Source organism: Clytia hemisphaerica, unplaced genomic scaffold (genome assembly GCF_902728285.1).
Source record: "Clytia hemisphaerica strain Z4C2 unplaced genomic scaffold, Clytia hemisphaerica genome assembly, whole genome shotgun sequence".
Lineage (NCBI taxonomy): Eukaryota > Metazoa > Cnidaria > Hydrozoa > Leptothecata > Clytiidae > Clytia > Clytia hemisphaerica.
This window is the reverse complement of record NW_027104101.1, coordinates 2,555,312-2,582,838: the sequence shown is the minus strand read 5'-3', so window position 1 is coordinate 2,582,838 and position 27,527 is coordinate 2,555,312. Positions and strand designations below refer to the sequence as shown.

The 27,527-nt window shown below is 38.1% G+C and overlaps 1 protein-coding gene across 1 annotated transcript; it reads right to left on the bottom strand.

The window, feature by feature from the left end:
* Positions 1 to 407: 407 nt before the first annotated feature.
* On the bottom strand, positions 408 to 20,072 carry LOC136813079 (CDGSH iron-sulfur domain-containing protein 3, mitochondrial-like). Its single transcript, XM_067069605.1, has 4 exons — positions 19,922 to 20,072; positions 3,875 to 3,945; positions 1,541 to 1,660; positions 408 to 1,370 (listed from the first exon to the last, which is right to left on the bottom strand). Exons 1-4 carry the CDS (start codon positions 19,923 to 19,925, stop codon positions 1,194 to 1,196), a joined length of 372 nt encoding a protein of 123 aa, XP_066925706.1. The 5' UTR covers positions 19,926 to 20,072; the 3' UTR covers positions 408 to 1,193.
* Between the last annotated feature and the right edge of the window lie 7,455 nt (positions 20,073 to 27,527).

Sequence of the window (27,527 nt, the reverse complement as noted above, 5' to 3'; positions counted from 1 at the left end):
TACCCTGCTCTTTGAGAATTAAAGTGGCCATAAAGTTAGCTGTCTAAAGTCAATGCATTGCCCTCTTTTGACGTCAATGCAGTGTCTTCTTTCAACCTTTTTCAAGCAAAGGTTTTAACTGCCAACTTTTTGCCTCCTTTCTGCCTTTACTCTAACAATTAAAATTGGCAGTGCAGAAAGTCGGCTATCTAAACTGGAGCTAAACCCTTGAGTTAAAGGTAAAAAAAGAATTTAGTTTTGTGAGCCTTCAAAATGATCGGCTTGTTAGTTATCTTTCCAGCGAGGTAATGGTACCATCTATATTCAAAACCATACAAATAAGTCAAAGGTGAAATATATTCTGATGACTAAACCGTGACTAAACCAAGAACTGGAATCAAGATATATTTCAGAATCAAAATTCAATACAGTAACCCGAAACTCCTGTTTCGTGTGCTTCTTTCTGTAAAAACATCATTGAAATAAAATTATATTATAATCATTAAAAATTTACTGATTATAGTAACTATTTTTCGAAAGAGTCTTTAAAGCAAATGATTCTCTTGCTAATTGTCCGAGCGTAAGTATCTCAGTTTCAATTTTAGAGCGCCATGCTATACACAAGATTTGAAATTCGGCAGCTAGATGACATTTTAACACCCCCTTCTCACAGACCCACTGGCCAAAATATTGTCCCCAGTGGAAAATTATACTCTATTTTTTGAGCCCAATGAAGATAATCAGAAAAGCAAATCACCGCTGCAAAATATTGTTCTATTTTTTATATCCCCACTAAATGTTTTGGCAAGAAAACAAAGGAATTCAACCCCAGCCATAAAAAAACATGTGAATATGAATATCGATCCCCCATCGAGTTTTGGTCCGTTATTTTTACCGCCCCACTGGCTCATCGGGTCTGTGAGAAGGGTGTGTATTCTAAAAATGTCCAATGAAGACCTTTAGTTCCCACGGTCAAGTCTGATTGTAGAGGGATAAATTCAATAGAGCAAGAAGCAACCATTCAGCCATTTTAATTTCTCGCTATCAATTTTCATTTCATCTATAAAAAAACGCAAACTAATAAAGGACAGTATCATTTAAAAAATATGTATAATATATTCAATTGGAAACTTATATATAAAACTATTTCATTAATTAAGTCTTTGGGAGAGGAAAGTTTAATACCTCGAAGTTTCTTCAACCCGTGAAAGTAATCACGATAAAGAGGAACCGATAACGCAAGCCTGTACGTCATCACTCATGTGGGAGCCATCGCAATAAGGAGGTGTTTTGGTTTGTTTACATCCACAAAAGAAGACTTCACAAGTTTCTTCTGCTTTCATACGATGTGGCCGCATTCCCGAACCTTCGTGGCTTCCATCGCAAAATGGCTGAAACGAAAAAGAGTACTCTTTGAAATTTGAATAATGAGCGCTATGTCATAAGATGTTGATTTTTTGTTTGTTCAAATACTGTACTAGAGCGAGTAGGAGCGATGTCGTATTTTGGGCTCAAAAACCATCATTTAGAAATCGCAAAAAGATGACAGCATTCTCTTTACCTGTTTGTGACTTAAACCACAAGTGCACCATGAGTAACGAGTTCCTTTGGTTAAGTTCTCACAGAAAGGTTCTTTTGATGCTACAATCACTTTCTCCATGTTTGTACTTCCATTTCGAATCTGATGACGAAAATAAAAATTTTAGAGTAGAGTACTAGCCGTATTGTATAAGGGTTGCGAAGCGATCCAGACTCCACCTCATTTCGCAAGTTGCTAGCAAAATAAGAGACACTCTAAAAATCCCTCTAATTAATAAAGCCGCTATAGAGACAGGGTCGTAAGAGCCTTAATGCCCCAAACACACCACATAATCCACGGCGGCATAACGCCCGCCGCGCATTGCTCTTTTTTTTTCCTTCTAGTTATTCTAGTGTAAATGGTACCTTAATAAAATCGAACGATATTCGTCGAACGATCGAACATTTTTATTCGAATCACGAATCGTCTGTCGAAATCATCAAAACATAAAAATAAAACAAAAACAAAAATGTACAAAGATGGCTTGTTGGTTCTTGGGCAGTTTTGATTTATTTCTTGACAAATTCGACAAATTTGATTATCTCCGTACTTCTTTATCATAGAATATCCACTTGGTAGTGCAAGGTAGCACTCCTCCCGCCCGCCCGCGCGACTTGCAAAAACCTCTCATTAATTGACCTTATTTGATACTTGATACTTGCTGTTAAAAGTCAAGGGATGATGAAGATCCTTTCTGTTACTGTTCAAACTATTTTTTTTCCATTTAACAGCAAAATAAACATTTAAAACCGAAGAACCACTGCTTAGATTGCTTAGATGCATGTCGCCCGCGCGGCAATTTGATCAACTTCAGATTTTAAGTCCGTGTTTCGGCTTCCGGTAATTTTGTTGCTGTTCACTGTTAGATTACACCATTTTAAAACGGCATTTTTCGCAGTCCTAGCTACCAAACCGAGAAAGTTTTCGTGGCTTCAAGCCAAACCATTCAAGGTCATTTTGATAAAATCATCGGTTTGAAGATGTGATTTATATAGCAAATTTTATAGCAAATTTTCGCTTGGGATAGAAGTTAAAGGTACGTGCACAATATAGCAAAACTGCTTCGCTCATAAATTCGCTTCGCAAAAATTTGTACTAGTAATCTCATGGTTATAAGGGAAATTCGGGATAAATTTCCCGAGGTCAATTTTGAAATTTTTTGAAATTTCCCGAGTACAATGAGGGAAATTTAAAACATTTCGAAATTTGACCGAGGGTAATTTATCCAGAATTTCACGAAAACAAGCATGTGATTCCTGGTTAATCTCACATTTTGGATTGAAATTCTAACAATTCTGAAAGACGTCAATTTAACACAGGAAATCAATCTGAAAATTTAAAAAGAGGTCTAAAAAAAGTCATAGAAACGTGAATCGAGTTTTAATTGGATAGTATTCCATTTACTTAAGCCTTTGAAGTTAGTAAGAAAGTCGAAAATAGTGATGGATTTCCAAACGATGAAAATTTCACTTTTGCGGGAAATTACAAAATCTAGGAGGGAAATTACAAAAGCTAGGAGGGAAATTACAAAAGCTAGGAGGGAAATTACAAAAAGTAGGAGGGAAATTACAAAATCTAGGAGGGAAATTACAAAAGCTAGGAGGGAAATTACAAAAGCTAGGAGGGAAATTACAAAAAGTAGGAGGGAAATTGCAAAAGCTAGGAGGGAAATTATAAAAGCTAGGAGGGAAATTACAAAAGCTAGGAGGGAAATTACAAAAGCTAGGAGGGAAATTGCAAAAGCTAGGAGGGAAATTATAAAAGCTAGGAGGGAAATTGCAAAAGCTAGGAGGGAAATTGCAAGTTCGCGGGAAATTTCAAATTAACGTAAACAAAAACGTCAATCGAATTTCAATCAACCATGAGATTAGAAGAAGTATTTGATAATCACCAGTTGGGCAGAATTACTCGAGTCACTCTGGTTGGTTTAGAGGGATGCAGTCTTACAACAAGAAGTTTTAATAGAGCAATTAGTGATTCGTTGCACTTCTCTAGGCCAATCAGATTCTCGCAATTTCGTACCATACTTTCTAAATAAAACTCATACCACTTATAACCATGAGAATGTTATAAAGGAATCCAATGGACTTTACCATGTACATTTTTATTGTCACTATCAGATGTTTTACTCTGTTTTAACACAACACAATGCACGGCATCACCTACTATTGCGTAAGGCAGTAAAAATGCGGCTTAAGGTGTGTTCAGAAAATTAACTGAAATACCAATATGAGAATGGAACTCAGTCCACTCCTCCTCACAAAAACCTGTCTACCTGCTTAAACATTTTATAATAAGAAAGGAGTTTAACCATACCTGACACCATTGTCTTCCGATAGAAAAAATGAAACTTCTGGAGAGAATTTTGGTTGACATTGTTGTTTGGCCTAGAAAAAGTCAGTTAAACCATTTTATAATGTTGAAGCAGATACTGTTTACTCTGCTTAGCATGGACTGATTTTTGATTTTTGAAAAAAATGTCTGTTTAAAACTACAAAGTTGTGTTATGTCGGTATTTTTTACACTTTTGGCGAAAACCTGACACTTAATTTTCGTCAAAAACAGTTTTTTTGGTCTGACGGAAAGAAAAATCAGCATTATTGGATAAAAAGTTCCACAAAGATGCAAAATCGGATTGTATACATGTATTTTTTTCTATTCGAGCAGTGATGGATCACATATTCCAAAAATAAAGATTTTCTGTTTCTATCTATTACGAGACTCTGGCAATCATCTCCAAGGATATTATATTGTCCCTAATTCCAAATAAAAAACTTTCAAAGTTTGAGGAAAATGAAAAAATAAGTATTTTCTTTATCCTAAAAAGCTCTTTTTCAGAACTAAGATATTGCTGAGCGACTCATTATTAACAACTCTCTCGTATTCTTGCATTTTATTGTTCAAAATCACAAGCTTTACAGGATTAGACGTTCCATTTTCAAACCTTGTAAATGTAGGAATAAATGGAATAGGCAATCCTTAAGCGCTCCAACAGTCTTCAAACTGAGTTTTCTGCATGCAGTAATATCAAAGTGACCCAAAATCAAAACAGTCACTCACGATGACATTTATCAAGAAATAGAGCTCTTTCAAACAAATGTCCAAAAATAGCAGTGCTAGGCTGTGCTAGGTTAGTGCTGGTCGAAGACTGGAATTCTAGAATCCCTGAGTGCTCCCAAAGTATTGAAAATACGATTTCTAAATAAAGAAGAGTTTATAGTTTTGAAAACTCTTATCCCGAGAACAAAAGAAATTGGCCACCAGCCTATATATCTGCTAATGAAAAAGGCCCTCAAGAATTTTTAAAACTGGAATAGATGATCCAAAAGTAGAATTTCACCCATAAAATTTCCTAAAAAGGCAGCAGACAAAAATACGAAATAGAAACTAAAAAGACACAAAAAGTCGAATTCACGGATAAAATGAAAAATTAAACATAAAATTCTCAAAACCTTAGAAAGGGGGGGGGGTTTCATGGTTGGCGGAGGAGCGGAATCGGCCCTTTTTTCGGACGGAGTGGCGGAATTTGGCGAAAATTTAGACGGAATTACAGAAATTGGGTTCTCTGACGGAGGCGGAAAATTAGACAATTTTAGTGCGGAAAAACGGAATTTAGCAAAAAAATTCGCGGAATTTCGGAATTGGTAAAAGATTTTCAAAATTTGCGGAATTTTCGACAAAAATATTGAATTTCAAAGGAATTTTCGGTGACGGAATTTTGGTTCAATTTAAAGACTGTGTGACGGAAATTGGAGAAAAAATTGGCGGAATTACGGAATCGGGTACCCCCTGAAACCCCCCCCTAGAAAAACTACTAAAATTTTGAAAAATTGGCAGTCTATAAAGCTATGAAAATAAAAATGTACTACCAAAATCAATTTTATTCTTATTTCGACGTTTGGAATTTCAGGGTCGGTCGGGCCCGTAAAACAACCAATCAAATTGGTCTCGCCTTATAGAAATTTGAAAATGGACCACCACGGTTAAAACAGGCATAGTGTTCTGGATCAACTGCCTGAACCCCCCCCCCTGGCCTGAGTTACATTTGAAGATTTATCCACAATTATCAACATCACTTAAATTTCCGACGTTCGAAGATGTTTGGAATTGTTTTCCTTCCGTTCCTATGCAAACATATTTTTCACGTATGCATAAGCATTGAGTCTGGGACTATTCAAAAGGACTGACAAGCCGTGTGCAGATCACTCGGTCTTTTGACTCTTGTTAGCATACTTAGCAAATATTTGCAACCATTTTAATTATATTTGATTTTATCTCTTTTTTGTTTACGACAATATGCGACAAAGGATGACTTACGAGATACGGAAAGCAGTAAAAGAACATGTCATCAATACAATAAAACAAGGGCCAAGACCATCAAAAGAAGAAGTTTTATATTTTTGTTAGTTATAAAAATTGTCATATTTATACTCGGATGTAGTCTAGCAAGCTAGACGACTAATTTATACATAGTAGAAATAAAGCAAAAAGTAATGAATGGAACGATTTTAGTTTATACAAACTAAATCCCGTATTATTATTATTAGTATTGGTATTATTAGTATTATACGCATTATAAACGACTCCAGTCTAACTTGGATGGAACTTCTGTTTGGTGCAGCAGTTTTGCCTTGCACGTTCTCTACGTTGGCTCCTCAGAGAACACCTTGTTTTGCTCTTTAGGGCAAGAGTTATGCATCAGGACAATCACAAAAGATCAGTCCTCATCCATAGGAATTAAAAGATTTTTGTATAAATATTTTTCAAGTCGATTATAAGAGAACTCTCCATTCCGGAAGGAACCACTCACTGTTCCCTTTACCCGCCTTTACAGTATCGAACATTGCGTAACATCTTAGGAATATCGACCACGTTATTATCAGCTCAAAAACTTGGCGGTTGATATATGCCAAGACACAGACGCTTTGCCGGCTATGTGCCAAGAGTAAGACAGACAGATAGACAAGTGACAATTGCACGGCTATTAGGAGAATAGCCCATAATAAGTGATAAATCAACTAGTTATTAGAAATCATTATTATTTGTACTATATTTACTAGTAACATGTAACCACTGCTAACCGGAACCACAAGACAATGCCTTTCAACGAAACAAACGTATGTGTCAATTTATTGTGAGTAAGATTCTAGGCAGGAATTGGTTTCCATCGCTTATAAGCAGGTGCTAGGTGGCCCCTGAGAATTTAGGTGACCCCTAGAATTTAGGGGACCCCTAATGAAAAAATATTGTAGGGGGCCCTAAGTTTGAGAAATTTAAAAAACAAGATTGGATGAATTTCCAAGAAATGGAAATTGTACTTTTGCGGGAAATTACAAAATCTAGGAAGGAAATTACGGTTAGTGTAAAACGCAGGTCACAGGTCGCAGGTCACAGGTCAACAAAGTGCAGACCGGAAAAAAAAATAAGATCATAATATATACATAACATAACATCAATACATAGCGCATTAAATTACAAAAAAGTAATACATGCTATTTAGATATTATAAAATAACAATTGAACAGAATAACAACCTATTTTGACATAGTGACACTTACTTACAAAAATAATGACAAAATCATAAAATATGATGCTGACAAAAGCACGAAAAATATTCATTATACAAAATGTGATGTGGATGGTGTGAATGGATAACAAATGGCACCAAACATAAGAGAGTGGTTTTAGAAGGATGGAACTAATTAATTATTCAGTTATTATTTTAATGTCTTAACCTTTCTAGCGCGCTGTTTTTTATATTTTCACGCTGTCTGCGCGCAACTTTTTTTGAGAAAACGTGGGGTTTGGGAAATTTGCCATAACTCAAGAACTAGAAATCTTTTGGCAAAAAGTAAACTATCCCTTAAAAGCTAATTAAGTTTTGCAGCTTTTAGGTTGGTTGGCAGACGATATCATCCACCAGGATGCAAGTGAAATTTTTCAATCTGCGGACCTAACGGGGGTTCGGTTATTATCAGTTAGGGTTAGGGTTGGAGCTCGAGAGTCACAATATAAGGCCGAAGGCCTTCTTAGGGGCATCCGTACCCTGTGACCTAACTTAGGATCCCGTAGGGATCCTTGTAGGGGCATCGGTAGGGTTGGGAGCTTTCTTAATAAAGGTCTGTAAATTACACGCTATAAGGGGCCGTCGACAAACGACTTTCCTTTTTTTAACGGCCTGAGGCCGTTAAGGTTCAGACCCCCTCCCCCCTACGTCTTAGCGGCCAAAAAAATTCTTCAAAAGTAAATACTTTCACTGGTCCATGGCCGCCATGTTCTTTCGATTCGTAATCCTCAAAGTTCTTCTTTTCTCACGGAATAAACATGTGGTTTTGAGCCGTGACCTTTCAATTTTGAAACTCCAAGCCCCGCAGCAAGTCAGGGCGGGATGGGTGGAGCAAGGAGTCAACTGAGGCGGAGGGAAAAATTGCCGACTTTCGTCACGTGACCAGTCATTTTTCTCGTCGAAGCATTAATTGGTGATCGGGAATAAGGTGAATGTCGTCTGGTTGCTTTGGTCTTAGCCTTTTTTCACATGTTTCTACTTTTTGGACTGATGAAATTTGTAAGTGAGACTTTCCCTTTTTTTTAAACTTTTTTAACGGCATTGCAGTGACCCCCTCCCACCCCTTACGGCCAGAAGCCGTTAAAAAAAGGAAAATCGTTTGTCGACGGCCCCTAAGTATTTGTGAATGACAGTTTTCTGCCGTGTCTCGTTGGCGCAAGCAGTTAGGCATTGGGCTAGTAAACTAAGGTTGCTTGTATTTGGTGGTTCGAGCCGGGGCATAGTGTGCACCCCCCCAGAATAGTGGGGGGGGGTTTTGTTGATTTGGGTCGAAAATTTTCAGGTGGGATTTGGGGTTTTCCAGGTTTTAGGTGGGAGAAACAAGTTAAGGTGGGAGTTAATTTCTTTAGGTGGGACTTTGGGGACATGTTCATTAAAAAAGGCAAGTTTTTGAGGTTTCTGTGACATTTGATGTCTATGTTACAAGATTACCCATTTTAGTGGTTTACCATTTCTTATCAAAGGTCAGATTATTCTGATGGTTAAGGTGAAATGTTCTTCTTGGATAATTTGGTAACAGAATTTTTTCCCCTTTAAAAGAACAAAAGATATGTTATTTTGAACTTTTTACAGTGCTGGATAATGATGTAACACCAACTTTTTCAGTTAAGCTGGATAATGATTTCTAGATCTACTAAGCAGCTTAACCTATAGATATCTTGAGTTATAGAACTTATTTAGGGTATAATAGATATCATTTTGACACGCAAAAGTTTGTTGAAATACCCACTGGATAATGATGTAACACAGCTTAAAGGTCACAATATGCTGTTTAATAATATCCAGATATTGATATCAAAAAACATTTCATTTGAGTTAAAACCTGATGTTTTTATTGTACCTAATGTTTTTAAATTAATTAGCAGAGTAAGGAGTACTGTTTGGTAAGAATTGGATAATAATGTAACATTTTCAAAAGCTACCTTGAAAAAGCTTGCATAATTAACTGTCATTCATACCTCTTCACATGTCTCACCATATCTATAATACTTTTAAAAGCTCATAGGTTTCCTTCAGAGAGAAGTTTTTAAAAGTAGAAACCTTAAGTTTCGCAAAAGAAAAGGTACAAAAAATTGATATAATAGGCACTTTTTGGATAATTTTGTAACGTGATGGGTGAAAAATGTGGAGTTTTGTTACCTTTTTATCCAATCATTGACAACTATTAATTAAGAAAACTATTCTTTTTAGGCCTTTATTTTTCATTGGCTATCTAAGGCTATTTTAACATTGTTTCCAAAAGAGTAATGACTTGAACTTAAGTGTTAATTATTCATCATCAACACGTGATCAGACATTTTCACGTCATAATTTGCCCAAATTTTATTTGATTTAGCGATTGACCATCATTAGGGTTTTGAAAGGTTGAAGCTGTCTAAATCAATGAAAAGGTTAGAACTGAGCTCTCAAAAATAACCCTTTAAATTACCTTTAGTTCACCTTCTTATATGACCTCCTATCAAGTGTTATTTGGTAAGATTTGAATAACTTAGTAACAAAGTTTGCGAAAAATTCTGTTTTCTTTTATCTATGTTATCATGTTATCCAGACCATGTCCCATTAATAAAAAACAAAAATTTGAAAGCACTTATATCTGTTTAATATTTGTCTATGCTTTAAATGATAGCAAACCTAAATTTCTAGTTTTTGCAACCAAAAGTGCTAGTAATGATAGGTGACAGTTTTGTTACAAATTATCCAAAAAGCCCCAATTAATGAAAATGTTAGCGTCATTTAGGGATTTCAATATCTTATATTCCTTGTTTATTATATAATGTTCAAGTTTTGACTTTCTATGTTCTATAATATTGAAGTTATTGAAAGATTATGATTTTCTGACTATGTTACTTCATTATCCCATATCTTTGTTACCATTCAACAAAACCTGTCCGAATAACAACAGGTGATAGTTAACATACTAAGCTTTGAAAATTTAAATCAATTTTCATGCATTCTTCAAAAAGTCATTTTCCAGGTCAAGGTGAATTAAAAAGTTACATTATTATCCATTCTTGGTAAACTAACAACAAAAAGTGAAATTTTGTCCTTTCAGGGGCTGTAACGATCTTGTTCTATATTTTTAGACTAGACCTATAATAAAGAGACTTAATATATATGATATGATACTGGCTTGTGTCGCTTTTACACTGGCAACGAAGAGACTATTGAAACAAGATACATATAGTGATACACACAAGACCACTAGCTGAAACTGGACACAGACACAACACACTGACAGACTTGATCCAGAAGAAAGACTTGGACGTCTTACCAAAAGCTCAGTCATACCAGGTTTGCCCTGGACCTTCGAGGTAAGACTATTCCTTACTTTATTACCATACTCTATTTGACTGATCAATCACTGAATCAAGACGCTGCCAACATAGCACAGGAGACGACTTCACAAGACACGTGATCAAGGAAAAGAAGAAAGACACGTCATAGTCTTACTGAAACTTTCATCACACCAGGTGTGCCCTGGTCGTTGTAGGTAAGACCTTTCCTTTTCCTGTCTAATACGAACAACGCAGTTCAAGATGAATTTCAGTCCTGAACAATTCCAGACACTTATGGCAGCTATCACTGGCGGTCAGCTACAGCAAGCAGCTCCGGCTGCGGCAGCTGCAGCACCACCAAAGAATGATCCATCCGCACTTGGGCCGATACGACAATGCAGCCTAGGCACTGACAAAATGCAGAAGCTCATTCTATTTAACGAATGGCTCGATGATGCAGAAAACAGGATGGACTACATTGGTGTAACAGAAGACAAAGAAAAGATCATCCTCCTGAAAACTTGGGGAGGACCAGAGATGGTTGAGTTGATTCGTGCAGAGAGATCACACCTCAACACAGGAGCCCGAGCAAACGAAGAAGGTGCACAAGCAAATGGGGAAGGTGCAGAAGCAAACCCAGAAGCTGCACCCACCTACATGCAGACTATTGAACGGCTACGTTACTATCTGAGACGTATGGTCAATCGAACAATGGCCATGCACCAGCTTCTGGGGACCAAACAAGGAACACGAACGTGGGGTGACTTCCTTCTAGATCTCGAAAAGAAGGCCAAGTCCCTGAACTTTGACAAGAAACCTTACACCACAGAGGAAGCTATAAAGGATGCTGCCATATTCGGCATGAATGATGTCAGCCTGAGAGAGAAGGCGCTTGCGGAGGATCCAAACCTAGAGAAACTTTCAAGATGGGGCCAAGCACGAGAAGCAGGCCGAGACGACGCCCACAGCCTGGACAAGACAACACATGTCAAACGTGTTCGACACGAAATGAATCAAGATAGTATGACACAAGAGGAGATAGACGAGATGATTGAATCCCTGAAAGTAATGAAGCTCAAAAAGGCAGGAAAGTATAGCAACAGACACAAAGGATCTTGCAACCGATGCAACTCCAGCCATCAGTCAGGGAGATGCCCAGCAAATGGCAAAGAATGCTTCACATGTGGTGGGAAGAACCATTTTGCCAGAACTCCTATTTGTCCTGGAAAGAAGACGGTCAAAAGAATCAACGCAGATTACTTTACAACATTGAAGCGAAATGACTCGAACCAAGAACCTACTACACTCACTGCCATAAAGAAGGTGACTAAGCCAGCAGACAAATGGGTCGATGTCAAGATAGGCGGCACAAAACACACCCTCTTCGCAGACACAGGTAGCCAGCACACCATCATCACACCTGAACACTATAGCAACACCATGGGACCCCTGGAAGAGCCGGACATCATACTCAGGGCATGGGGATCTTCAAACAATCTCAACATCACCGGAATGGTTCACACTGTGATCGAGAACGCCAAAGGAAGCAAGATCAATAGCAAAGTATATGTTGTGGACGGTTTTCAACCAGAACCGCTACTCGGAGACAACGACGCAGAACACCTAGGATTCATCACCTTCAACAAGGAAGGAAAGAGCCCCCGAACACAAGACACAAGTGCAATCAAGAGGATTCCCCAACTCATCAGAGACAACCTTGGGATACAAGTCGAAACACGTCCAGACAGCAACGAAGCAGACCCAACAGAGATCGAAAAGATACTGAAACTTGTCGACGGATACCGAGGTCTAGTCTTCGACGACAACAAAATTGGATGCATCAGAACGAAGCCCATCCACCTCAACTATGAAGAAGAATTCGAGCCAAAGCAACCACCATTTCGCAACGTTCCAATCCACTATCAAGGCGAAGTCAGCAAACTCCTTGAATTTCTGAGAACACAGGGAGTGATAACGGATGTGGACCCACGAGAAAGCTATGACTGCGTGATGAACGTGGTGATAACAGATAAAAGCAATGGTCAAATCAGGATGAACATAGACAACACACCACGCAATGCGGGGATGAAGCGCACTCGATTCCACGTCCAAACACCACAGGAGATCCGCCACGACCTGAAGGAAGCGAAGATTTTCAGTGAAATGGACATGGGCTGGGGTTACCATCAACTTCAGCTAGACAAAGAATCCAAAGACAAGAGCATCTTTCAAACACACGAGGGCCTTCACAGAATGGAGAGGCTGTATTTTGGACCCACAGCCTCAAGCGGCGTCTTCCACAACGAGATACGGAAAGCATTTGCTGGCCTCCAAGGCGTCACCACATTGCATGACAACATCCTAGTCTACGGAAGAGACTACAAGGAACATTACAGAAACCTCGCAGCATTCCTGGATCGTTGTAAAGAGAATGGCACAATCCTCAAACCGTCCAAATCGACGTTCGGACAGACAAGAATCAAATGGTTTGGTCGGACGTTCCATTCAAATGGCGTGACAGCGGACCCAAAGAAGATTCAAAACATCAAAGACGGTGGCAGACCTGAAAACACAGAGGATGTTCGCTCTTTGTTGATGGCTTGCCAGTACAATGCGAAGTTCACATTCGACAACAAACTACACACAACATATGAAGACACTACCGCACCGCTTCGCAAATTGTTGAAGAAGGGGGAGAAATTCCGCTGGCAGGAAGAAGAGGAAACTGCATACCAGACGCTGATGCAAATCCTAGACGATCCAGCGACTCTACAAGCGTACGATCCCAATGAAAAGACTCACGTGGTGTCGGACTCATCAGAGGTAGGAATCCAGGCAAGCATCTACCAGGAGAGGGGAGAAGGTATGTGGGTTCCGATAGACCACAACAGCAGAGCTCTAACCGATGTTGAACAACGATACAGCCCAATTGAAAGAGAAAGTCTTGGTCTCTGTTTCGCAATGGAGCAGTTTCGCTACTACGTTGTCGGAAGTCAATTCACAGCATGGACAGACCATGAACCTCTCATTCCAATCTACAACAATCGACAGAAACCAGCATCTCGCAAAATCAGCAACCACAGAGACCGGGTTCAAGATCTCCAATTCAATCTCCGCTACCTGAAGGGGAAAGAAATGCCATGCGACTATGGCAGCAGACACCCGAACCCGATATCCCACCTCACAGAAATGGAACAAGACGATCTAGGCTTCGATATTGGAACAACCATTCTAGTACGGAAAATCAACCTCAACAACACAACACCGGCGATTGACATCGACACCATCAGACAGGCTGCTCAAAGTGATCCACACTACCAACAACTCATAGAAGACATCTCAAAAGGCAGATCAGAGCCGCCATCTGGATCAGAAGTCAACAACAGAATTTACAAAGAGCTATCGGTCGAAAATGGCGTCATCATGAGAGGGAGTCAAATCTATGTCCCAGACACGCCCATGCAACCAGGACAACGCAACCTCCGATTGAATCTCATTGACATAGCACACGAAGGACACCCAGGAGAAACCATGATGAAACGATACATGCGGTCAAGATTGTGGTTCCCATTGATGGACAAGGCCATACAAGACGCGGTGCAAAGATGCCTGGCATGCCAAGCCTCAACAGAGACGAAGCATCGCGACCCCAACACACCTTCCACACCACCGGAGGAACCTTGGCAGAAACTTTCAGCCGACCATTGGGGACCAACAGCAGACGGCATATACCTACTGGTGGTGATAGACGAACTGTCAAGATATCCAGAAGTAGCAGTGGTAAAAGGGACAGGATCAGAACACAACATCCAGGCGTTTGATGACATATTCACAAGACACGGTTATTGCAAACGGTTGAAAACGGACAACGGCCCACCTTTCAATGGAAAAGAGCACCACCAACTCCAAGAATATTTCAAGTGGGCAGGTATTCGTCACGAACCAACGCTCAGCGCGGATGATCCGGAAGCAAATGGCCTTGCGGAAGCCTTCATGAAAATTTGCAAGAAAGTCTGGCACACAGCCATCGTCGAAAAGAAGGATCCCAAAGCAGAGCTGAACAAGACTCTACAGATGTACCGCGCCACACCACACCCAACAACCGGAAAGGCACCGGCAGAGCTCCTGTTTGGCAGAAAATTCCACTCACGTCTACCACAGCAAGATGAAACAGCCAGCAGAAAAGACATCACCGAAGCAAGAGAAAAGGAGATCGCGCAGAAGATGAAACAATCCCACTACAAAGACAACAAGCCATACGTCAAGCATCACAACATCCAGCTTGGTGACACTGTTCTCCTGAAACAAAAGAGCACCAAATCCAAACCACCCTTCGACCCATCGCCATATGAAGTCATCTCAATCAATGGACACCAAATCACAGCATCACGACCAGATCGAACCATCACAAGAGACGCGCAGAAATGGAAAATCTACAAGAAACCTGAGAATCAACGACAACAACAACAACACGCCGATGAGGACAACAGAAACACGCAGAAGCAATGGGACTTCGAGGAACCAACTCCACCACAACAAGTGCTCCTCCAACGAGATGGTGAAGTCGCCAACCCTGCCCCACAACACGAGGACGTTCACCCAAATAGACACGATTTTGTTCGTAGGTCAACGAGACCACGGAGAGCCCCAGTACGATTTGCTGAGGAGGACTAGTCGCCATGACGGCCATACATATTTTATTTTCTTACAGTTACACAGACTGACCGCATATCGGTTTCACAGCAGTTTTATTTTTAAGAGATATTTCATTTCACCCATGTACAAGTAGTGTGCATGTGTAACGATCTTGTTCTATATTTTTAGACTAGACCTATAATAAAGAGACTTAATATATATGATATGATACTGGCTTGTGTCGCTTTTACAGGGGCTTTGTTACCATGTTACCTAATTATCCAGCAAATTTCATAGACTTTGAGACAATATTTATTGATTTATTAACAAAAAACGATTTTTCCAACTTTTTGACATGTCACAGGACTTGCCTTTTTTAATGAACATGTCCTTGGGTGTTTTGGAAAAAATTTAAGTAAAATTTCTTATATTCAGATTTTATGACATATTTTTTTTATATATTTCATAAATAATTTTTTACCATGCTAAACTTTCCTTTTTATTATTACAGGTCATTTGATGTGTGAATAAATACCGCTAATTAATTTTTCGAAAACTTTCCACCCAAGACATTGTTATTCCAACGCTTATTGATTTTTGGGAAAATTTTTTTTGAAAGTTACCTCTTTTGCCCTAATTCTGCTGTATCTCCATTTCGAACATTTTCCACCCAGTACATTTTTATTCCAACCCCCCCCGCTTATTAAATTTTGAGATTTTTTTCCAACCCCCTGCTTATTCCAAACCCCCCGGCTATTAGGTACCCGAGAGTAGTCAAGTAAAAGTACGCGGTTAAAATGAGTGCGAGAATTTATTAACGCGAAAGGCATGGTTTTCGAAAATAACCATGGCTCGAATTTTGTTTAAACATTTGTAATTAACGCGAGGTAAGCAATTCGCATTAATAACATGAGTAGTTATATAAGTGTAATAAGGTATTTTGAGAAGCACCAAAATGTAAGAAATGGAACTATACATATACGAATAATTACCACAGTAAAATAATGATAAAAACTAGATTTACATAATGTGAACAATATGCAAGAAATATTTTTGCTCTTATTTTTAACAATCATAATCGTATATTGACGAACAATATATTTCATCTTCATATTACGGTAAAGAAATTTTGTTTTGTTCCTCGAATTAGTATATTTTTTTTTCTTTTTAGCTGGGATCTGGGAGTCTGGGCTGAAGGTGGGAATTTTAGGATAAGGTGGGACCTGAATTTTCAGGTGGGACCTGGAACCCCCTTGCACACTATGCGGGGGTCGGAGACCTATTTCACCGGTACGGGCAAATTTCAGAAAAATACTTAGAAAACAGTTAGAAACACTAGAAAAAGTCAGAAAATCAGGATAGAAGATAGGAAAGTAGAAAATAGGGGGAAAATAAGAGAGGATGCATCCTGGTGGATGATATCGTTTGCCAACCTTTTAGGCCAGACGTAATTAATCGAACAGTTCGATTACCGAACTAATCGAACTTTGTCGAACTTAATCGAACGACAAAAGTTCGATTAAATTCTTTAATCGAACTTTTCAAAAGTCGCTAAAATTGTGAGTATTCGATTAAGTTCGACAAAACATATTAAGTTCGATTAAGTTCGACAAAACATATTAAGTTCGACAAAGTTCGACAACGAGAAATGTTCGACAAATTCGACAAAAAACTCCGTTCGATAAAGTTCGACAATAAGAAAGGTTCGACAAATTCGACAAAAAACTCCGTTCGAAAAAATTCGACAATAAAAAATGACCTCCTTTTGGTACTACCGTGGACGGCCACTGTGGGTCCCGACCGAGGTCCCGGGGGGGTCCAATTGGTGCTCACTGGACTGGTCAGGGGGATGTGAGGGTACACGTCTGCACCGTTGGGGGCCCTTCAAAGTTCCTCAAAGTGTTGTCAAAAGCCGGCAAAAATTGCGAAAAATGACCTCCTTTTGGTACCAGCCCCGGTGGGACCAATGGAGGCCTCTACAGCCCCCCACAGCCAACCAAAGCTCTTCTGACTGCTTCGGATACCCTCTTTCTTGCTTTCCCTCAAAGATAGCACCCTCCATCAGTCATCCGAAGCCTTTAAAAGGCTTGAAAAGGCGGAAAGGCTTGAAAATTTGTCAAAATTTGAAAAAAATGACCTCTTTTGGGTACCACCGCGGACGGCCCCTGGGGGGGGGTCCCGGCCGGTGTGACGGGGAGTTTCGATCGGTGCTCATTGGTCAGGGGGATGTGAGAGTACACGCTTGCACCGTTGGGGGTCCTTCAAAGTGTCGTCAAAAGCCGGCAAAAATTGCCAAAAATGACCTCCTCAATTGAGGCTGCTACACCCCTTTCTCACCAGGAAAAATCGCTGGTGAGACCAATTGAGGCCTTTACAGCCCTGCCACAGCCCCCATAGCTCTTCGGACCCCTTCAGATGCCCTCTGCCTTGCTCTTCCTCAAAGCCAGCACCCTCCATCAGTGCTCCGAAGCCTTTAAATGGCTCGGAAAGGCTTGAAAATTGGCGAAAATTGGTCAAAATTGGAAAAAATGACCTCCTTTGGGTACTACCGTGGACGGCCCCTGGAGGTCCCGGCCGGGGTTCCGGGGAGTTCGATCAGTGCCCACTGGTCAGGGGGGATGTGAAGGTACATGGCCTGCACCAGCGGGGGTGCTTCAAAGTTCCTCAAAGTGTCGTCAAAGGCCGGCAAAAAGTGCGATCGAATTACGCGCAAGTGGAGTGGCCTTCAGTTGCTCGGGTTTTCTCAAATTTTTGTTCGATTAAACTTGAAAAAGTTTGATTAAGTTCGATTAGTTCGATTAATGTAATCGAACTAATCGAACTGTCGAGGTCTCTTAAAAAAAAGTTCGATTAAGTTCGATTTCAGTAATCGAACTTAATCGAACTTTGTATTTTGAGAAATTTGTGAGTATTCGATTAAAGTTCGACAACCGAACTTAGTCGAACATTAATCGGCCAACAAAGTTTGATTAAGTTCGACAAAGTTCGATTAAAAATACCGTTCGATTGGTTCGATTAATATTACGTCTGGTTTAGGTTGGGTACAAGTTCACATAAAGTATTCTAACTTAAATGAACGTAGTGGTCTAAAGAAACGACTATTCTTTTTTAGAATCAACCTTACAATCTAGTTTTTATATTTATAAAAACTAGATTGCTGACGTGTGAAAAGGAATGTCGGCGTGAATGATCCTTTTGTTTCGATAATAACATCAAAGTGGGAGCTAATTTTCTTCTCGTTTCTTTCTTTCCTTTTTCTTTCTCATAACTTCAAGCTTTCCCTCAGTCTCTCCCAAGTGCGGTTAGCTCAAATGGTTAGAGCGTTTGTCTCAGAAGCATGGGTTTCCGAGTTCGATCCCTCTGGGTGTCAAATTTTCCAATTCTTGATTTTGTTTTCGTGCTCATCACTTTAATTTTGAATCACATTTCATGGGAGTGAAGAGATATCGACGCGTTATGTAATGTTAATTGCTATTAGTAATTACGCGTTCAATTCGAATCTATGATCTGTTCCCTCTTAGTGAGGAATTTGATACCCTTATAACAACCGTATTTTATAAGCACTGAATACTGAAATTCAAATGACGACCACGCAAGAAAGATAAGCAAACGATTGGATCAAGAGTCAAACATTTTGACCCGGAAATCAATTATCATGCTCGCTCACTCGCTGGCTGAAAGTGAAAGTAGTGAAACTGAAACTGAAACTGTCAGTCACCAAACGCAGGCGCAAACGCCTATACCCGTTCTTCTATATCTCAGGCTTGAATAATCGCTTGTGGTAAAAAAAGATTGAAGAAAAAAAAAACTTAAAAAAGTTCTTATTAAGTGATGCTATCATAGCTTATCTAAACCTTACACAGAGAGCGGAGGTAATATATGCTAGTTACCTGTTTGATTGACCTTCATTTTAATAGAAAGAGAATTAAAATAAGAAATTTGAAGAGTTGAAAAATTTGACACCCAGAGGGATCGAACTCGGAAACCCATGCTTCTGAGACAACCGTCTAACCATTTGAACTAATCACGCTTGGAAGAGACTGAGGGAAAGCTTGAACTTATGAGAAAGAAAAAGGAATGAAAGAAACGAGAAGAAAATTAGTTCCCGCTTTGATGTTATTATCGAAACAAAAGGATCATTCACGCCGACATTCCTTTTCACACGTCAGCAATCTAGTTTTTATAAATATAAAAACTAGATTGTAAGGTTGATTCTAAAAAAGAATAGTCGTTTCTTTAGACCACTACGTTAATGGTAGCTTTACATACACCAATGATGCCCAGACCAATCGAACGGAATCGACGATCGAACCAGTCGAACCAAATCGAACGCAATCGACCGATTGAAATTCGATTGTCGAACGCAATCGAATCTCAATCGAATATTACCGCAATTTTCAGATTCGATCGATATTCGATTGCGTTCGATTGATGTTCGATTGCGTTCGATCGTCGATTCATTGACCCCCGGATTGTTCATCGCATAATTTCTACGGGAAATCGAAAGTAATTTCATTCGACTTGTGATGTTTGAGAGCTTGGATGTTGGGAAGCTGCAAGAATAAAGCCAGACGATCTCAATCGAACGGAATCGACGATCAAACCAGTCGAACAACAATCGAACCAATCGAATATTACCCAGAATTTTGATGTTCGATTGAGATTCGATTACGTTCGACAATCGAATTTCAATCGGTCGATTGCGTTCGATTTGGTTCGACTGGTTCGATCGTCGATTCTGTTCGATTGAGATCGTCTGGCAATGCTCTTTCTTCCTCATTTTTCGACAATGTCACTTTTTTGGCATTTTTCACTTTCTATGCAAAAAAAAGTGGGGGAAAGTTAATTATAAAATCTTTCTTTACTATTTTATCAATATATACTTACTCATGAAGCCATATACCAAAAATTAGCATCCAAAAACAATTCTACTGGTCACAAGGGCTTTTCAAACATTGTTCACTTTTCTCCAAAATCAGTGTTTTTCCGTCTGCCATCTTGAATCAGTTGTTTTTATTTGAAAAGTGCTGACTCACACCGTGATCATAACATTACATCATTGAGGGGAAGAAAGGTCCTATTCCGAAGAGTAAAAAGATGATGTAATATTTGAAATGAAAGCACCCGATTGGCCCAAAGTTTATCAAATCGNGGCCCGCATTATATTTTCCCACTGATTTTCTGGTGCGGAGATGAGGGGAAAGACCAATAAAAACGCTTTATTTCCCCGGATTAAAGTTGTGTCTACATTAACACGCGGGAAATAGTTAGAAAAAGAGAGAAAAAACTGGTGGTCAAATTAAATTTTTCTCCCTTCTTGCGGCAAACATAAAAGACTTTAAGAGGCCATTTATTTAAGAAAGGGGTGTTATTATATCATAAATAAATTATGTAAGTACAGTAAGTGATATTTTAAGTAACAAGTTCATTAACAATTTTATTTTGAAGTTTGTTTTTAAAAACAAAACCCCTGTGTTAGATGATAATTTTATTTTCTTAACTTATGGATCCATTTGGAAGTATTTGTAATACAGATCATTTTTGAAATTTTTAGTTGGCAGACACTGACTTTAGGTTGGTTTGGAAATCGTTTTATTTTGAAATGTAATCTTCACTTTAGATGAATACTTTAATTTATTTGGATTCATGAAAGGTTTGTTTAATTTTCATTTCAAATTATTTCATTGATTTATTGAGCTGCAATAGCTGATTGAAAAACGAAGATTTTTGATAGTTATCAGCGTTGGGCTTGGCCGCCATTTTGAATGTCGATTTTTTTTCTCCTGTAATCGGCAATTTAGAGGTTGTTCGTAATACGCGATAGATTTGGCTTACGCGTAACACTTGTGCCCCTGACCTGTGTGTCCCGCATTTTCCAATATTCATAATAATTAATTACTTCAGTATACTTCAGTTTGATTTGATGATATTCATCTGACAGATAAAAAAATTCACTCCATTAAGAATTAGTGAATAAGTTCTATAATAAAAAGAAACACCATAACTCCAAATTTGAGTCTAAGTAATACAAATACAAACAAAAAATATTAACAAAACTGAACTTGTGTTGTGGGCTGGATGATCCATTCAAATCAATCACATAATCCGAAGTCGTGGGTGTACAACTACAGAATCAACTTTGACGCTTCAATACCCGGCTGCACTCATCCCAGTGCAGCCTTCAGCTAAGTGGCTTTACTTTTCTGTACAATCCCAACAATACACCACATCAATACACGACTTGTTATAATCATGAATCTCTCTCAAATTGCTCCATAACATATAAAGGAAGTACTTTTCTTAATAAACTTTTGCTTTATACTCTCCTGCACTCAGAACCATGGATTTGAGCAATCCTCCTCAGGAGGAGGATCAACCCCCGCCAGAAAACACAAAAGAATTAGAAATTGAAAACTTAATTGCTGAACTATGTTTAAATACCTCATCTGATCCAGTTAAATTCTGTTTGCGAAAATATAAGTATGGCAAAAGTGTACAAGACATTGAGAACGATATTTTTAAAGAACGTCATGATACCCTGAAAGCAACTGCAAATTTTCTGAAAGTGCCAAATTTTAACAATAAAAACAAAGAGCCCCCTTTATCTCATCTTATTGTGTGCAAAATTCAAAATCTACTACCAGATGACTGCTCGATCTGCGATAAAAGATACAGAATCAGTTTAGAAGAAGATCCAATACTTGAATGTTCAGTATGTGGACAAGGTGTACACAAACAATGTTGGCTAAGCCTTGCAGCAATCTCTCCATATTACAATACTGATATTTCCGACACAATAGATGCTGACACTTTTAAGAGTCTTTATAACCCATTAAGCCTTCCTGGATTGTTTTATGTTTGTCATGCTTGCCAACCAAAAACAATTCCCAACGATAATGAAGGAGATAACAAGAGGAAACAAAAGCATGTCAAAACAACACCGACAATACAAGAAGATGATACAAGACAAAAAGACACAACACCAAATCAAAATAATAACGATCTGACACTAACACATCAAGTAGAGAAAGAAGATGATCATTTGGCAATTAATAATCTTTCTGATCAAACTGATGACAAAGGAAAGAGAAAAACGATCTGTCGCTTTTATAAAACTGGAAACTGTAAGCATGGCTTAAAAGGAAAAGACTGCAAATTCTTACATCCGAGGATGTGCAGAAAATTTACCTTACATGGTACAAACAACAAAAGAGGATGCACCAGGGGAAAGAAATGTAAAGACTTTCACCCAAAAATGTGTTTTGATTCAATCAAAAAAGGTGAATGCTTCTCTGAAAACTGCCGATTTGCCCATGTTAAAGGAACCAAAAGACTACCACAAGGCATAAAGAATAATATGACACATGGCCATGAACTTCTAATGAATAATGACGAAATGCCAAAAAAAACTTGCTGAACCTGCCTCTTTTTTTAGAGGTAGTTCGTCTGTTTGAGGGAAGAAATTCTGGAGACATTGAATCAGAAGATGGACTCAATGCAGAATCAAATACAACACATTCAACAGACGTACCAATCACCTCTACCAACCTCATTTCCAACACAATATCCAATTCAACCCATACCAATACCAAGACATCTACAAAATCTACCACATCAAAACCAATTCAAATCCAATCCAGTGTCAATAAACAATTTTGCATTCTTTAATGTTCAAGGACTTTTGCCCCCAAACTGTTCAGAGCAAAGTCCCTTTTATAAAAAATAATATATGCAATAAAAATTTACTGTTTCTTGGACTGTCTGAAACATGGCTTCATAAGGGCCATATGGAAGCAGAACTTAAGATTGAAAATCTTACCCTATTCCGATGTGATTCTTCAAGAAAGAAAAGAAACAGAGGGAGATACACAGGTGGAGTGTGTTTTTACGTAACAGAAGACATTGGTGCAACATTTGAAGAACTCTATTCTTACTCCTCTAAAACTGTACAACTCCTTTGTATTTACTCGAAAGCCGAAAACATGGCTTTGTTGGTAGCTTACCGCCAACCAGACGATAATAGCAATGGAAATCCATCGACATCCAATGATTTTATCACCCCACTCAATGGAGTAAAAACAGCAATATCAGAGCTAGGAGCCACCCCAAACATCATTTTTGGTGGTGATTTCAACCTACCTAAAGCTACCTGGCCAGATGGCTCACCTAAACCTGGTTGTCCTTTGGATGAAAGAATCATCCTAAACTCATTGAATCAATTCTGCAATGATTATTTCATCTCTCAATACGTGAAAACTCCCACACATAAAGATGGAAACATACTTGATCTTGTTTTCACAAACAATGAAAACATTATCCATAACTGCTCAACAGTTCCTGTCCTTCAAAGTACCTCACACCACAAAATTGTCCTGGTATCAACCTGTCTTAATGTTAACACTGTATCAGATGAAGATGAGCAGCCAGAACCTCGTACAGGTTTTAGCACCCTGAACTTCTTTGCTGATGAAATAGACTGGGAAAATATAAAAGAGACCATGCGTCATATCAGGTGGAAGGAAACACTTAGTGACGACCCAAACGAATTATTGGAAACCATAAATGCCCTGTGTTTCAAAATCTGTAAAGATAATGTACCAACCAGAACACCAATAGAAGGCAAAAGGAGATCAAAAGTTGAAAGGTATCGTAGATCCTTAACCGGCAAGTACAAAACGCCTACTACCTACTACTTAATACTTACTACCTACTACTTACTACTTACTACCTACTCAGTTTGTATACTTTACAGACCAGAACTCTCCTTCGCTTGTTCAAAATCTCTATTCTAAAAGAATTGGTTTTGTAATATCTGAATGTTAACACACAAGTCTTTGCTTTATATTTACTTGAAAAAAAATGCTATCTAAAAGAATATTTAGCATATTTACGTAGTGAGTAAATATTCTCTTCGCCTCATATAAGTATACTGAAGTATAAAACAAAAGGCCATTATCTTGATTTTTTCTTTTTCCTAAATCTACTCTCTCTTATGACTCTTATTATAAGAACTTTCCTTTTTCCTAAACATACTCCCTCTTATAACTCTTATTATAAGAGGATAAGAATACACGTAAATGTCTAAAAAAAGGCTCTGTAATATAAATAGGGGGTCAATCTATCTCTATCCTATTGTATGATCTGCATCATATCAAATGGTGCCAAAATATTTCTTGGAATTGGTTTGCGAAGCTTTTAATATTCAATAAATGTGTCAATATTTTTATCAAAAATTTCATTTCGTCAATACTTTGACATGGTCAAATTGACACCTCTAAAACAGCTCTTTGTAGTATTTTCCTACTGAAAATTTCTACCTTGCGATACTGAAAGCATCTTATTGAGCACAATAAGAATTTTTGCTACATAAAATGAAGTCTACAAAGGTCATATTTTACGACCCTGTCAATAGTTTGGTTCAAAAGGGTCATTTTGTCAATAAATGTCAAAGGATTTTCAGCAAGTACCCAGTGAAACATAGGGCTCTAATTACATGTTTTTTTTTATAAGCATAACGCTTATAAGCATATGAAGGCTCAGATTTGCAGATTTCCTAAGCATAACATAAGCATATACGCTAGCCTGAAATATTTTTCAAGTAGTCAATCTCTTTCTATTCAAAAAGGTTTGCAAGTGGTCAAGTAAAAAAAGACATTTCACGGCTAGCCACATTCCACTGCTCAAAAATTTAAATGCTTTTTGAATCGAATATTAACAAAATTTTAAAGATTTTATTAAAAAATTTGGTTGGGTGAATCAAAAGCATAATAATTCTTAAGCATATAAAAAGCATATTCTATGTCTGGATGCTTTGAAAGCTTAAGCATACTCGAGCCTGACCAAGGGGCATACACTTGCTTATAAAAAAAACATGTACTTAAAGTATTTTAACTTTTTAGATTGATCGATTCTTATAAATAAAACTGACATGAATAAGTAAGTGTGCGAAGGAAATATTTTTCTCTTCTACGAAGAAGTGCGTCTGTAAACTTTATAGAAAAAGCGCTGGAAAAAGTCATAAACAAATTAAAAGAGAGAAAATATTTTGAAGTCTTCAAAGTACGATAAAAGAAGAAGTTTTAACTTTTTTACCACCAAAGTTTCAGATTTTGCTAATTTTAACATGCTGAATATTTTAAAGGTAATTTCGAGCAGTTTTGAGCTATTTTACAGTAGGTAGTAAGTAGTAGGTAGTAAGTATTAAGTAGTAGGTAGTAGGCGTTTTGTACTTGCCGGATCCTTAACCAAAAGACGGAGAAAAATCACAAAAAAACTTATACTCACAAATTCTCAAACCCGAAAGAAAAAAATCAAAGAGGAGCTGCTGCAAATCGAAAAAAAATTGCAAAAATCCTTCCAAGATTCAAAAAAGTTTGCGGAAAATAAAGCTATTGAATCAATCAAAAAGAATTCTAAATATTTCTTTGCATACGCCAAGAAGAAATCAAAAGTGAGAACTAAAATTGGACCACTAAATAGACAAAAACGGGAACCTTACAATGAAGAATAAAGAAATGGCTGACATCCTTTCAAATCAATATGCTAAAGTCTTCAGTGAACCCATGTCACCTGACGATCAAGCTTTCAACACACAAACCACTGAAATATCAGAAATGGTAGTCACTGAAAATGACATAATGAAAGCCATTGACGAATTATCACCATCCTCAGCTGCTGGTCCAGATGGTTTCCCAGCAATAGTCCTGAAACAATGTAAAGAAGAATTAACCATCCCATTGTGCCATCTATGGAAAAACAGTCTGGAAAAAGGAATTGTTCCAAACAAATTGAAAATATCAACTATAACCCCAATCTACAAAGGAGGAAACAAATCACTGGCTGCAAACTACCGACCAGTCGCCTTAACATCACACGTTATAAAAATCTTTGAGAAAGTCATCAGAAAACACATTGTCAAACACATGGACGAAAATAACTTTTTCAACCCAAATCAGCATGGCTTTAGAAGTGGAAGATCTTGTCTGAGTCAGCTCGTTGAACAACATGATCTTATATTAAACTTACTTGACAAAGAGACCAATGCAGATTTTGTTTACTTAGACTTTTCTAAAGCTTTCGATAAAGTGGATCATTCAATTGTTCTGTCGAAATTCAAAAGGCTAGGAATAACTGGTAAAATCTATAATTGGATAGAGTCCTTTTTGAGAGACAGGCAACAAACTGTAGTGGTTAATGGTGTGAAATCAAACAACCAAGAAGTTATCTCAGGTGTACCACAAGGAAGTGTACTTGGACCCCTGATTTTCCTGATACTCATTGGAGACATAGATGAGAATGTTATCCAATCTATCGTCAAGTCCTTTGCAGATGACACTCGCACAACCAAGTCAATAAAGAATGCTGAAGATGTAAAAATATTGCAACAAGACCTTCAGATTTTATATCAATGGACAATCGCAAACAATATGAAATTGAATGATGCAAAATTTGAATTGCTACGTTATGGCTCAAATACAGAAATCAAAAATGAATCTCACTATACCTCACCATCAGGAGATAAAATTGAAGGAAAGGAATATGTTAAAGACCTGGGAGTTCTTATGTCCAATGATTGTCTATTTAAACATCAAATTGAATCAATAATTGAAAAAGCCAAAAACATCATTTCTTGGATATTACGCACCTTCACTTCCCGCTCTACACATACCATGATCACTCTCTATAAATCACTTGTGATCCCTATACTGGAATATTGCTCAGCGTTATGGAGCCCCAGTACTATTAGTCTTATTCAAAGACTTGAAGAGATCCAGAAATCATTCTTGAAACAAATAAAAGGAACACACCAAAATTATTGGGAAAGTCTAAAGAAGCTTAGAATATACTCACTTCAAAGAAGGAGAGAACGCTACAGGATCATATACACCTGGAAAATATTGGAAAATCTTGTGCCAAATATCAATGATTGCTTCAAATCTAAAGACCATCCAAGATTAGGACGAATGTGTTTTAGCAAATACGCCGGTCCAAACAATTCAAAATTACGCGACAGTACCCTGACTATACAAGGAGCAAAACTTTTCAATGCAATGCCAAAGAGCATTAGAAACTTGAAAAATTTAACTGTTGACAAATTCAAAAATGCACTTGACAAACACTTGCAAAAAATTCCCGATGAACCCCAAATCCGTGGTTATACAGGGTGCAGGAGAGTTGACTCAAACTCAATTTTAGACATGAAATCTCCCTGCTGATCCATTTCTTCCTTCAGGAATTATGGATTGAATGAAGAGTGTGGTGTGGATCAAAAGATTCTTGCCAGAGCGGTACGCTCAAACACATCCAAAAAGTATCCAAAAGTAAGTAGGTCCACGAAACAAAAGCAGAACTCAACCAAATTTTGCTAGAAGGGAGAAAAAAACGTGCTGAGTCGAACTATGAAGTTCAAAACTTGCGCAAAATGATGAGAAGGCCAAAAATTAACAAAGAAAGAATAGTCTCCTAATTAAGAGAAAGAAATCTCCTACTTAAA

Excerpts from the sequence above, each read along its gene's own strand:
- LOC136813079 (XM_067069605.1), bottom strand. Across the intron at positions 1,661-3,874 it reads TCGGAAGACAATGGTGTCAG|ATTCGAAATGGAAGTACAAA; the intron begins GTATGGTTAAAC and ends TTTCGTCATCAG. Across the intron at positions 1,371-1,540 it reads GTGGTTTAAGTCACAAACAG|CCATTTTGCGATGGAAGCCA; the intron begins GTAAAGAGAATG and ends TTTTCGTTTCAG.